General features: G+C 41.6%; 1 protein-coding gene across 15 annotated transcripts in view; it reads left to right on the top strand.

The window, feature by feature from the left end:
- DMD (dystrophin) overlaps positions 1-14,539 on the top strand; it is a 2,324,635-nt gene that overhangs the window by 2,232,099 nt on the left and 77,997 nt on the right. For all 15 annotated transcript variants that reach the window (XM_045994540.1, XM_045994546.1, XM_045994545.1 and 12 more), the window contains one exon: positions 1,505-1,662. In XM_045994540.1, coding sequence (XP_045850496.1) covers positions 1,505-1,662 — 158 coding nt within the window. The remainder of the gene's footprint in view (positions 1-1,504; positions 1,663-14,539) is intronic.

Here is a 14,539-nt window from a genome sequence, read left to right as displayed (position 1 = left end):
AAGTCTTGATGGTAGGAATATTAAGCAAACCTCGCCTATCATGTCCTATCTCTTTTCCCTTAAGGCCTAGCCACACAAGGATGAGATGTGCTGAGCTTAAGGATGGGCAGGAGATAAAAGAGATTGAATTTCTCCAAAGCCCCTCTGTGTCCTACTGCTCATTTCCCCCCAGGAGTAAGTCTCAAAATACACAGGCCCTTTTAGCTCTCACTTTTATGTCATTTCCACTTGAGTTTTTTAATCCTTGGATCCAAAGAAAAAGAACTGAAGGCTTTCGTTAACCATTTAAAAAGGTGTTTTGGGTAAAGTAGAATATTTCTGTGGGTTTTCCTTCTTTAAATAGTGGAATTATTTACAGGTTAGTTTGTAATCTAACCTTATCAATGGTATGGTACCAGCTCATCGTCATAACCAAAGGGAGCTTTGAGCCTGTGTTTCGAATAACTCAGAGTGAATGTGTTTTGAGGATGGTGAAACAAAAATATGAACTTCAGATTGGGATAGGAGAAGATAATTCATAATTTTGAAAGAAAAATCATAATTTTGAAAGAAAAATTTTGAAAAAAAAAGAAAGAAAAATTTTGAAGAAAAATCTGATACATGTGTATCAGAGAGATGGTAAAATGCTATGCATGCTGTCTCGCTTTTGTGATTGACATCTTCGATACCTGCGTAAAACAGTTCAGTTACTTAGAGTTTCAAATGTACTTATGAAAAGGAAACACTTCTTCGAATTTACTTTTGTTGGCAACTTTTTGAATTTAAGGTATGATTGAAATGATTTTATTTCTGAGAAGAAGATATAACATGTCAAGTGCTGGGTATTCATTTATTCCGTGACACTTCTCGTATACAGCTGAGCAGATACGGTCCCTGCCCTCGTGGGGGATATCATTCTTCAGCCCCAAAGACAGACATGTATTAGACCAATGTATATTATATGTATTTATATATAAAGTGTTAGGAACTCATTTACGAATATATACAGGATCCTGTGGGAACACATGCAAGAAACTCGTGATCTTAGGACTTCATAAGGAAGTTCCAATTTGGGTCTATTTTGAATCTCTGATGTCCAAAGAGGATGGTGCTTTGAACGAGTTATATGGTTCTTACTGCTAAAATATTTATTTTATGATTATTACTGATAAATTATTTATTTTATGATAATGGTTACATCATATATATAAAACCTTTCCCATCTATTACATTTTGGCTTAGGAAAATTCAGGTGTCACGACTATATATAAACTCACGTTTCTTGCAGGGCTATAGTTTATTTGAAAGCTGTCACACTTTATATATACACACGGTGATGATTAACTTGATCCATAAAAATAGTAAATGTGCCGATGAGCACATTGAATTCGAAGGAACCCCCTCTCTGTGGGAATGTCGGCTGCTCTCAGTAAGTAGTGCTTGGAATTGAGATAGGTGGTAGGTTCTGCTGTCATCGACGTGGTGCTGCTTTTTGATTGTTGAAATGCCCTTCTTCCTTTTGTAGACCTTTTCAAGCAAGTGGCAAGTTCAACAGGATTTTGTGACCAACGCAGGCTGGGCCTCCTCCTGCATGACTCTATCCAGATCCCAAGGCAGTTGGGAGAAGTCGCGTCCTTCGGGGGCAGTAACATTGAGCCAAGTGTCAGGAGCTGCTTCCAGTTTGTGAGTTACTCATCTTCTTAAGTAACATGTTTCTTTTTTGTGTGTTTTAGAAATTAATGAGAAAATAAGAACATACACCTTGAGTTTCTCGCATTAGCTCCAGTGCAGGCAGGTGGGTAGGTGATCAATGCTTGAAACTTCTGGAGGTAGTGGCTTCTGGACTATGGGTTTGGGGAGAGAGGACAGTACGGAGAGAGGAAAAGAAGTCTCTGTCTGCACCAGGGACCGTGGCTAGTTAGTTGCTGGGAGGGAAGGGCATCTGCAATGGTTCAGCAAGGAAGGAAATACAACTCCAGCCTCAGAAATCCGTTATAAATCAGAAACTAAGTACTGTGGGGCGCCTGGGTGGCTCAGTGGGTGAAACCCTCTGCCTTCGGCTAGGGTCATGATCCCAGGGTCCTGGGATCGAGCTCTGCATCGGGTTCCTGCTCAGCAGGGAGCCTGCTTCCCCCTCTCTTCCTGCCTGCCTCTCTGCCTACTTGTGATCTCTCTCTGTCAAATAAATAAATACAATCTTTAAAAAAAAAGAAAAAAAGGAACTAACTTTTGTAGGTGAGTCTTTTAGTATCTTAACCTGTATCCCTTTATTCTTTTTTGAAAAAGATTTTATTTATTTATTTACTTATTTGAAAAAGAGAAATAGCACGAGCAGAGGGAGGGGCAGGCAGAGGGAGAGAGAGAAGCAGACTCCTTGCTGAACAGGGAGCCTCATGCTGGGCTCAATCCCAGGACCCTGGCATCATGACCTGAGCTGAAGGCAGACACTTACCTGCTTGAGCCACCGAGGTGCTGATGACTATCACTTTTTGAAGTTGTCCTTTTGCAGCTTGGCATTCCTCTATAATCTGAAGGCCTGATTGGTGACTCCACGTGTAACGAGATCAGCGTATTCTGCTGGCATCCATCCCTAGCCCAACACATGGCTTGTCCATTCTCTTATCCCGTTCCGTGGCCTCTTCCACAACACCGTCAATGCCCCCAGAGACATAGTCTTCCCACACTCCATTGAGAGACATGTAGGCTTTCCCCCTTGTTTGCCGAGGTAGGTAATGTTGTAGTGAACATCATCACCCATTTAGCAACATGTTTTCCTTGATTGAAGTTTTCCCTTAGGGTAAATTTTCAGGAATGAGATTACCAGACTGAAAGAGTTTTTGTGGCTTTTGATACATACTACTGCTGGATGGCTTGTTGTCAAAACTGGTTCCTCTTTGTAAAAGCACCGGCCCTGAAGGATTGAGATATTTGCAGTATCCCATTATTCACAGTGATCTTTGAAGTTTGAGTATTTTTTTATTGTTTTTAATTTAATTTAACAGCTAAGCGCTGTTTTCTTCTATGGAGTTTCTCAATCCATTGTAATCCTGTGAACCAGAGAACTAGCTGTAGAGATAAGCAGATAACCGTTTTCGGCTGACTGTCTTTGGCCACAGACTAGGGTAAAACCACAGGCGGAGGAGGCAGAACATTGTGAATATTTACATGTTTTAAGCCATTTCAGCTTTCATTTAAAAGTCAGCGAAGCACCCTAAGGAAATGCCCACATAACAAGCCCGCTTATTTATCATTGGACATTGTTGGGCCAAGTTAAGGCGCAGTAGCTTTAAATATAAAAAAGACGTGGAGAAATAAATGCATTTCTTCACCTCATGCTCAGAGTTCCCAAAATGTAAACAGGCTATCAGTACCTCTAGATTTTTTTTTTTTTGCGCTCTGTTCCAGAATGGAGACACAAGTGACTTTCATAAAATGATTACTAACGACCACAAATAACCAGATTCATTTTTTTAAATCCAGTTGGAAAGCAACTGTAATGGCCTGATTGTTTTTCCGAAGCATTGTTTTCTCTTTAATCAAATTTCAGTTACTCTTTAGATTCTAGTTGTGAAGAACACACATGTGTTGCTATAAATGCATAGGCACACAGTTGTTTGGGTACTGTGGCTTGGGTTGAGAGCAAGGGACAGTGTGTAGGTCTGCTGACAGCCGACAGCCATGGACGACTCCTGGAGCCCTTGTCCCATGTCCCACAGTACTGCTTGTGGCTGCGGCTATCACCACCCTCACTGCAGGCTCTTTTTTAGGATTTATTTACTTTTGTGAAGGGGGTGGGGGAGGGGCAGAGAGAGTATCTCAAGCAGACTCCGTCCGGGCAGAACCCTACAAGGGGGTGGGGGAGCTTTGATCTCACAACCCTAAGTTCAGGACCGGAGCTGAAACCAAGAGTCGGACTCTGAACTGACTGAGCCACCCGGGCGCCCCTGGCTTTTTTTGTACGTTGAAATAGACAATATACTTGATATATTACATGGTGTAAATGTAAGGTATACTATGCGTTGACTTGATACATTACTATATTGTAATGTGGTTGCCATTGCAGTGATAGTTAGCGTTTCTATCACATCATACAGTTCTCATTTCTTTCGTAGACATAAGTACGATATCGTCTCTCTCTCAAGTGGGAGTCAGGACGGGGTCACCGAACAGAAGCTCTGCCTTCCCAAATGCTGTGCTCTTGTCAGGAGCCATGGCCCTGTACTTCTGCGTGCCGCATCCTTTGGCTGTATGCCCCGGTTCTTCCCTGACCACATGTCTCTGTCTTAGTAATAGCAGCGCTGTCTTCTTAGTGTCAAAACTTGGAACTCAGTCTGTCTTCGCATATGTAGTGAATGTGTCCTGGCTAGCCAGTCTCCAAGCTCTTGGGAATGTCTTCTGTGAGCTTGGGCGGGGGGGATATCTGTCAAGAGACACAGGGGTAAGGGGTGGATGTTATTTTCTTACGGTTTTCCTATGGTATTTTCTGAATTTTCTTCTTTGAACATTCAGAATTAGAAAAAATAAAGTGCTAACTTTTTTTTGTTTTTAAGAGAAAGAAACCTCTTCTGTATGATCTCCTTCCTTGCCACTCTTAGTATTCTCTACTCCTTGACCTTGTCATTGCTCTTATTGCTCTCATACTGGTTTTAAAGAAATGTATTCGCTGTATGGTATCATGTGTAGCAATCCGGTTCTTCCCATGGCCCACTGCATAAATCTTAATTTTTCTGATTCTCAGGCCTTTCCTAATCTACTTCCATAACCACCCACCACTGGCTTTTACCACCACGAAATGGGTTCTCCCTACCCTTTGTACCTACTATGCTTACAAATAATATCATTACCGTTGCTACTGATAATCATACCAGACTGTTGTTCACATGAATTCTGTCCTTGAATCTCACCAATCCTTTGAGGAGAATGGAATGGGCAAGCTATGGGGGTTGTGTTTTTCTTGTTATTTAAATGGATGAATAAGGGGTGCCTGAGTGGCTCGGTGGGTTAAAGCCTCTGCTTTCAGCTCAGGTCATGATCCCAGGGTGGTAGGATCCAGCCCTACACCGGACTCTCTGCTCAGCAGGGAGCCTGCTTCCTTCTCTCTCTTTGCCTGTCTCTCAGCCAACTTGTGATTTCTGTCAAATAAATTAAATCTTTTAAAAAAAATGGATGAATAATTTACTTCTGCCCCTCAAGGCCCTCAGCTGACAGAACACATCAATTCCTAGTCTGGTGTCCCCAAACCCCACTTACCAGCTCAGTTCCTAGTACGCACATTTTGATTCTGCTGTCCACTCTCCTGAGGTTAACAGGCCTTTGTTCTGGGTCCCTGCTGGAATACGAGATCCCCTAAGAAAATGGGAACATAGGGGACTTAGAGGTAAAAGGAATGCTCATCTTAAGAACTTGAGTATTGGCAGTTAGATATTTCTAGTAGGATGTCGGGAACATTCTGTGTGTACAGAGCCAGGCGAGGTTTATGTTACTTTGCTTTGGGAAACCTCTCAACTTGCTCTAGTCATTTGCAGTTGGGTTCACCAGATTCATTCTGTTCACCTCACAGTCACTGTCCTGGCTGTGGTGCACTCTCCTTCAGCCAGGTGCTCTAGCCAGCCACCTCCCGTTTCCCTGTGTACTGCAAATGAAAATGTGCTGTTTGCTGCAGCTAAAGATAACATGAGTGAAAATGCCCTTTGCCCTTTATCTGAAGTGTAAAGGCCTTGGGACTGAGGCCAGGCTGGCAGGGCTGTGCTCAAAGACCTCTGTTTCTAAACCTCAGGAAACAGGAGGGATGTCCTTGTTTTCTTCTACGAATGGTGTCCTTGTATCGCAGAAGGAGAAGTTGACTTCAGAAGAAAACTTACTTCTTTCGGGTTGGTACAGTTAGAAGGGCATCGCTTCTGATTCAGACCAGAGCCAAGAAGTGGCCAAGACAGAGGGCCGTTTTCATGTGCAGGGCTCACTGGGTGATCTTGTAAAGCTTTGCTTAGCTCAGGTCTGGATCTCTCCGTTCTGGACACGGATGCCCAGCAGTATGAATGCACTTCAGTACTGCTGAACTGGCTACTTAAAAATGGGTAAGATAGTAAATTTTAGGGTATGTGTATTTAACCACAGTAAAAGAAGTTGTGGAAGAAACCCCAAAATAGCTCTAAATCAGAGAGTAATGGAAATCACCATAACGTGCAAGTACAATGTTTTTGCCTTTATTTAAAAATCAGTATCAGTCTTTCCAGGAATTACCCAGTAAGCTAGGACCCAAAGTAATATCTGTGGCTATCAAAAAGGAGAATTCTCCATAAATGTATGGATTTGACAGTGGTATCGTCATTGAAAGTAAATGAGGCAACAGGATAATGTTTCTGCTTTAGAAGCTTACTGTGGTCAACACAGGTAGTGCGAAACTGACTCTTTTGGGTAGTAAAAGTGATGTTTTGGAACTAGTTTATTTCTTTTTTTTTTAAAGATTTTATTTATTCATTTGACAGAGAGAACACAAGCAGGGGGAGCGGGAGGCAGAAGGCAAGGGAGACATAGGCTCCCGCCGGGCAGGGAGCCCTGCACGGGGCTGGATCCCAGGACCCGGGGATCATGCATGACCTGAGCAGAAGGCAGACGCTTAACCGACTGAGCCACCCAGGTGCCCAAAACTAGTTTGTTTCAATTAATGTACCATCAGGTTGCTCTTTATTTCATAATCCTTGGAAACAACTCCACTGTCTCAGTGGGTTGATTCTTGTGACCTGAGTAAGGCCGGGCATGCCCTGACAGTGAGTCACACAGACTGCCCAAAGGAACCTTGGAGACTGACCACATCTCTCCTTTTTCTGATGAGAAAGTTAAAGCCCAGAGAGGGGAGGACTTGCTGCATTCTGCATACCACAATTATATCATGTCAGATCTAGACAGAAGGCCTAAGCTCCCTGTGTTCTAAGCCAGTATTTCCTTCTGCTAAGCCATCTGAGTGGAAATAGATGGCTTTTACTGGTTCAAGTACCAGACTAAACGAAGAGCTAAGAAACATCCCTTATATGAATTTTTGGTTATAATAGGATGACATGGATAAATGAACACCCTTATCACTATGGCAGTGCATGTGTATGCACATGCACACACACCCCACACATGCCCCATGATCTTTATTTAAGATATTCCATTCCCAGTGGCAGGTGGCTAAGTCTTCCTGCAAATGAAACCAATTAATACTGCCTTTTAAGTGGGAAACTTCATACCTTTAAGTGACTCCACAAAAGAGTCGTGTATCTATAAATTGGTATTGGGCAGTGGCCTGAGAAGTACCCTCATCCCGCCTGGGAGTTTGTAGTGTTTTCTTCTGTAAATATTTTAAGGACTTATTGCTGAGATGCATTTGAGTATGCCAACTTTATATTCAGGATGCTTCACCTACAAGAGCTTGGGTATCAGACTTTGTTTATTTTACATCTGTTTCCTGCCTCCTGTTGTATTCATGCATTCAAAATGAGTAAGTTGCTTTTTCATCTGTCTTGTGAATTTTTATATTCATATGACAAAAGTGAATATCATCAATGTACAGTTGCTGTAATAGAGAATGATACAGAAATGAGAATAAATTACAACTTCAACTGTTGGGAGCAATACCCACCCCCCCATGTAAATAATCATTCCAGAATACCTAGAGTATTAGTGAGTGGCAGAGTGGTTAAGTGCATAGGCCCTGAAGCCAACTCCCTGGGTTAAAATCCCAGCTCTGCTATCATTTTTAACCTTGCTGGTCCCTGTGCTCAGGGGGTGCTTGGGGGGGCTCAGTGAGCCGGTAGACGGGGAGCGCTCGGAGTTGCAGGAGGCACACGGGAGGTACTTAGTAACTGTTAGCTTCCAGTGATGTAGTGTGTTGAAACATGAGCCTATCCTACCAAGATTAAGAATTCCTTTTATCTGTAACCGAGCATCTGTGGATTCGATTTTAGAGGCTCTCGACATACTGTTTTCTCTCTGAGTGTGAAAATACTGTGCCAGGACACTTCTGAATCTGTTTGACAGCATTCCTCATGCCAATTGATCACATTTTATATTATCCATCCTTAAAATAACTCCTAAAAATTCTATTTTGCTTAGGTTGCCTTTAGCTTTTTGTTCAGTTATCAAAATATGGGCCCTTCAGTTCCATAGACGTTCTTTTCACACCCCTTTGGGTGGTAAGTGTTGAACTCATGTTTGCTTGAGCTCCTGATGGATACTGACTAATAACTACAGTATTTGTAAGTTGCTGCAATTTGGAATCCATAAATAGAGGTAGTTTCACCACGCTCCTATGGGGCCTGCTTATTAAGGAAAGAATTCCTGCAGCTTTTCTGGAATGCTCTTTTATTAGAGTATTACCAGTATTGTCTTGAGTTGACTTCTTCTCAATTGCTGGATTTTTACAATTATCAGTTATGGTGGGTTTAGCTTCATAGTTACCCATTTCATTTGTTGTGGTTTGTGTGGTTAACTTCTCAATGTGGGATGATGGTTATTTTCTTTAGTATTTTGAGGGTATGTTTGTGTTGTAGTTGAAACCTGGTTCATGCATACGCTTAAACTGCTAAAGAAGATAATTGGTGTCCTTTTCTTTGCTCGACATTCTTTTTTTAAGAAAGATTTTATTCATTTATTTGAGACAGAATTGGAGCACCAGCAGGGGTGGGGGCAGAGGGAGAGGGAGAAGCAGATTTTTCGCTCAGCACGGCCAAGCCCTATACAAGGCTCCATCCCAGTACTGTGAGATACCACGATCTGAATCCAAGTTACTCAACCAACTGAGCCACCCAAGTGCCCCTCTTTGCTCAGATGCCTAAAGTAGTATTTCATTATTGTGACCAAATTTCCCTCTTCCTTCCTCCCTCCCTCCTTCCATCTTTCCCTTCCCTTCCCACAAAAGTTGAGTCAGAGGTGCTAATGAAAACTGTTTTTTCAGAGCCATGCTATCAGTTGGAAGAATATTCTAGATTCCCTTTTATCAGTTCACCATTAATTCTGATTCACATTGAACTTACTAGAAAAACTCATGGAAACAAGGAAACATGAGGCCATTATTGCCATTTTCTTTTTTCCTTGTTTGTCGCTGGCTTATAAATTGAATTTTTAATGGAAGCTTCTTCCTGCAAAGATTATTTAAGATAAAGAATAGTATAAAACTTCTTCCTGGGATCTCCTTATCTATTTATATAAGGTCCTTAGGGTATCTTAATTCTCTAACACCTGGGGGGGTCCCCCCCCTTGGGTTGTTTGTTTGTTTGTTTTTGCATTTGATAAAATATTTTATTTTATATTTATTTTTTTAGAGGCAGGGGGCAGAGGGAAAGAGAATCTTAGGCAGTCTCCATGCCCAGCGCAGAGCCTGGGGGCGGGGGGGTATGCAGAAGGGTTTGATCTCAGGGTCCTGAGGTCACAACCTGAGCCAACATCAAGAGTCAGACTTATAACTGAGCCACCCAGGCACTCCTGATAAAATAGTCTTAAATTTTTTTCTATCTTTTTTTAAAGTTACATTTAAAAAAAAAAAAAAAACCAACATGCAGTTAAATTTATTCCGGTGGTCAGTTCTATTAGTTTAGACAAATGCATTTTTGTCGCCATCACTACATTCAAGGCACAGGACATTTCCATTTCCCCTAAAATTCCCTCTTCCTTTGTCATCATCCTGCCTGCTCCCAGTCTCTGGAAACCATTACCACGTTTTCTGTTCCCATGGTTTTGACGTTTCCTAAACTGGATTTCAAATGGAGAGTTAACATTATATCTTCACCTTTAGCAAAACATGTCCTGATACCTACCTGAGAAAATACATTCTGTGATATCCACAAACAGATGTTTGTATGTGTGAAACTTCTCTGTTAAGTAAGAACTCTCTAGCATAAATCAATGCGGAGCGTACTTACGGATTTGCATAGATTTAAAAATTGTGCTTACGTTCCCTGGAGCCACAGTGTTAATTGGTTTATTAGTCAGGTGGAGTGGAGAGCCTGAGGTCAGGACAGTTGTCCTTGAACATGTAAATGGAGAGTAGATAGTCACCTTGTGTTATTGTTTGGGCTGATTTTATCTTTAATGGGTAATTCAGAGTCCTGATTAATATTTAGAGCAGTGACTGCAGGCCTCCAACCTGCGCATTATCTTCAGAACTTTAAATAAAATACTTGATTTCTACCCAAGACAGCAGTCACAGGAAGCCTTTCACTTCTTCTCTCACAAACACAACTCTTGACCGCTCCATCTTTATTTCAGACATGAAAAATGTCTGTGAATGTGCGGATTCTTAAACGTTTTTATGCTGCAAATTCACAGATAACCGTGAAAAAGCACATCTAGGCAGAGTATGAAAGGATGTTTTACGAACAGTGTAGCTAAGAGAACAGGGAGGAGATCAGTTTGGTGTTAGGTTTATTTTTTGAGAAAAGTAATCCTGAAGAGCCTTTCACATTTTATACCAGTGACATTAATGCCATCTCCCCCCACCTTTTAATAATTATTAAAGTCACTCTTTGGCACCTGGGTGGCTCAATCAGTTGGGTATCTGCCTTTGGCTCAAGTGATGAGCCCCATGTCCTCGGTGCCCTGGCGCCCTGCTCAGTGGGGAGCTTGCTCCTTCTGCCTCTCGTGCATGCTCTCTCTCCCCTCTCTCCCCTCTCTCCCCCTCTTTATCTCTCTCCCTTTCCCTCCCTTTCTCTTTCTCTCTCTCTCTGTCAAATAAATAAATAAAATCTTTAAAAAAAAAAGGTAAAGTCACTCACCCTCCCACCTGCCTTGCCCCCTCCCCCATGAAGGGGTGATTTAGAAGAAACCATGGTTTCCAGCCAGCATTTTATTTTGGAAAAATTCAAGCATAGAGAAGAATGGAAAGGCTAGAGTAATGAGCAGTCATACATCCCATACATACAGCCTTTGGTTAGCATTTTATCGCATGAATGTTCCCCTTCCTCACGCTTTTACCCCATGTAGGTACATATAGTCAAATACACACACAAGCACAGTTTTCCCCTACTGTTTAAGTCAAGGGACATCACAACATCAAACATAAACCCCTAAACAGTTTACCACATAGTTGTTTTTTTTTTAAAGGACTTTGTCCATAACTGCAAAGCTCTATCATCATGCAAATTTCACACTGAAGCAGTAGCATCATCTAGCATGCAGTCCACATTGAAATGTCCCCATTGCCCTAGAATGTTCCTTATGGGTGACTCTTTTCTTCTGGGATCTAGTCAAGGTTTTTGTCTTGGATTTGCTTGTCGTGTCTCTGTACTTCCACTTAATCTGAACAGTCCCCTAGCATTTTTTTTCTCATTCATGACCCTGAGCTTTTTTTTGTTTTTTAAAGATTCTTATTGATTTGATAGAAGATAGGGAGAGAGAGAGAGAGCACAAGCAGGGGCAGAGGGAGAAGCAGACGCTCCACTGAGCAGGGAGCCTGATGCAGGGCTGGATCCCTGGACCCTGGGATCAGGACCCAAGCCGAAGGTGGATGCTTAACTGACTGAGCCACCCAGGCACCCCATGGCCATGACATTTTTGAGGAGCTCAGGCCACTTCTCTTGAAGAATGTCCTATATTCGGGATTTTTCTAGTTATCTCCTCTAGCTTAGATTCAGGTTAATATTTTTTGGCCAGAAGACAACAGAGGTGATGGTTTCTCCTTATAAGGTCACAGCTGGAGGGACAAAATAACAATTTGTTTTTACTGATAATGCTAAGTATGTTAAGGTGATGTGTGCCAGATATTTCCATTGTAAAAGTATGTTTGTCCCTTTGTTATTAGGAAGCCATTTGTGATATTTTGAGACCCTATGAATATCCTATTCCTTAAGAACCCGTCACTGAATAATTTTAGCCTCCCTGAAGATCCTTTTCGTTTTTTTCTTTCTAAATTATTTATTTATTTATTTGACAGAGAGAGAGAGAGAGATCACAAGTAGGCAGAGAGGCAGGCAGAGAGAGGGGGAAGCAGGCTCCCCTGAGCAGAGAGCCCGATGCGGGGCTCCATCCCAGGACCCTGAGATCATGACCTGAGTTGAAGGCAGAGGTTTTAATCCACTGAGCCACCCAGGTGCCCTGCCTGATGATCCTTTTTCTAATTAGATGATCATTTTGGTGGTTGCATAAGAGCGATTTTCTGATTCTACCTTTCTTTTCGTACATAGTAGCTGGGTTTCTTCTGTAAAGAAGGGTTCCTGCTTCTCTCCTCTGTTTTTGAGTATCACTGCAGCATCCAAAGTGATGTTGAATGTACAAGAAAAGACTCCTCCTGACTGAGCTGCCTTTGGATATGCTTTTTCCCATGGTATTACCTAAAATGCCACTGTACAGAATGGATGGTCCCTTTTCTCCATAGCAATGTAAACATATATTTAATAAATACATTTCAGGAGGCACCTGGGTGGCTCACTGGGTTAAGAGTCTGCCTTCTGCTCAGGTGATGGTCCAATGTCCTGGGATTGAGTCCTGCATGGGGCTCCCTGCAGTGGGGACTCTGCTTGTCCTCCTACCTCTGCCTCTCTCCTTGCTCATTCTCTTTCTCTTTCAAAGAAATAAAATCTTTATAAATACATATATACATTTCTGTGTCAGTCAGTGACAAGTTAACCAAAGCATGTAACATGAGCTCTGTGCTCAAAAAGATTTAGATGCTCATAGGCTTTTTTTTTTTTTTTTTTTTTAAGATTTTACTTGTTTATTTGACAGAGACACAGTGAGAGAGAAAACACAAGCAGGGGGAGTGGGAGAGGGAGAAGCAGGCTTTCCGCTGAGCAGGGAGCCCAATATGGGGCTTAATCCCAAGATCCTGGGATCATGACCTGAGCTGAAGGCATAGGCTTAACGACTGAGCCACCCAGGAGCCCCTGCTCATAGGCTTTGCTGTTTCTTTTCCTTTTATGCTACTTCAGTATAGGTCGACTGAATCTATCAGACCTTGTAGCTTATATCTGCTGTAGCACATAATAGAAGGAGAAAGGATCTGCATTATGGAAAAGAAGGGGAAAAGGAAGTGATTAGAAAGATAGGAGTATGTGTTTATCACAGTGGTTTCTGAAGGTTCACTTGTACTTTCATACAGCTGACAGTAGATGAGAATAGAATTTTGTTGAAGATTTAGTAGCTGGGCATTGTCCCAGCAGGCCTTCCTTACATATCAGAGTCTCTAGAACTCTCAAGCAAGTTAATGATTCCAAAGATTTCAGAGATCAGCCTGTCTGTTCTCCTTGGAAATCACTTCTGTCTTTATCTTTTCAAGACTACTTTATGTGTACATATTGAAGTATTAAAAAAATAGATAATCTTGAGCTGTTTCTGTAACTTTTTTGAGCCTTTTTTCATCTGTAACATAGTTAAACATATTATATCAGGAGCTATGTATCCCCCCCTTTTAAGTTTCTCCTATCCTTTATATTAATGCGTTTTTCATTTTTAAACTTATTTTTCAAGTGTGCAATTTGATAATTTTGACATGTGTTCACATGATGAATACATTGTGGCAATCAAAATGATCATATCTGTCACCCCAAAAGGTGTTTTTAGGCCACTTGATAATATCTCCAGGTCCTCCCATGTCCCCTGCCACCATTCCCCATCTCTAGGTGGCCATTTACCTGGTTTCTGTCACTGTAGATTATTTTGCAGAGTCTGTAGTTCTATGCAAATGTAATTTTATATGATGAACCCATTTTTGCTTTTACTCAGTGTAACTGAGATTTATCTATATTGTCTGTATCCATACGTCATTCTTTTAAAATTACTATACGGTATTATATTTTATGGGTATTCCACGATTTGTGTTTTTTTCTCCTGTTTTTAAAAATTTTAATTCCAGTATTGTTCACATACAGTGTTATTAGTTGCAGGTGTACAACATAGTGATCAAACATTTTGTACAACACCCCAGTGTTCATTACGACAAATGCACTCCTTAATCCCTTTCACCTGTTTCACTCACCTCCATCCCCTGCCCCTTTGGTAACCATGAGTTTGTTGTCTATAGTTTAGAGTCTATTTCTTGATTTGGCTCGCTCGCTCACTCACTGTCACTCTCTTTTTAACCTTTGCTTGTCTGTTTTGTTTCTTAAATTCCACATATGAGTGAAGTCATATGGCATTTGTCTCTGACTGATTTCACTTAGCAATATACTCTCCCGCTCCTTCCATGTTGTTGCAGGTGGCAAGACTTCATTATTTTTTATGGCTGAGTAGTATTCCATTGTGTGTGTGTGTGTATCTATCTGTCTATCACATTGATCTGTTTATTTTAGAGAGAGCATGAGTGGGACGGTGAGAGGCAGAGGAGAGAGAGTATCAGACAGACTCTGGGCTGAGCATGGAGCCCGATGCAGGGCTCGATCCCATGATTCTGAAATCATGACCTGAGTTGAAACCAAGTGTCAGGTGCTCATCTGACTGCACCACCCAGGCAGCCCTGTATACAACATATCCTATATACAATATTTTCTTTTATCCATTCACCACTGGATGGATACTTGGGCCATTTCCATAATTTGGCTATTGTGAATATGTTTATAATTTGGCTATTGTGAATACTGCTATAAACATA

The sequence above is a fragment of the Meles meles genome, chromosome X, assembly GCF_922984935.1.
Source record: "Meles meles chromosome X, mMelMel3.1 paternal haplotype, whole genome shotgun sequence".
NCBI lineage: Eukaryota > Metazoa > Chordata > Mammalia > Carnivora > Mustelidae > Meles > Meles meles.
The sequence above is the reverse complement of the archived record's forward strand: the minus strand, read 5'-3'. Positions and strand labels throughout refer to the sequence as shown.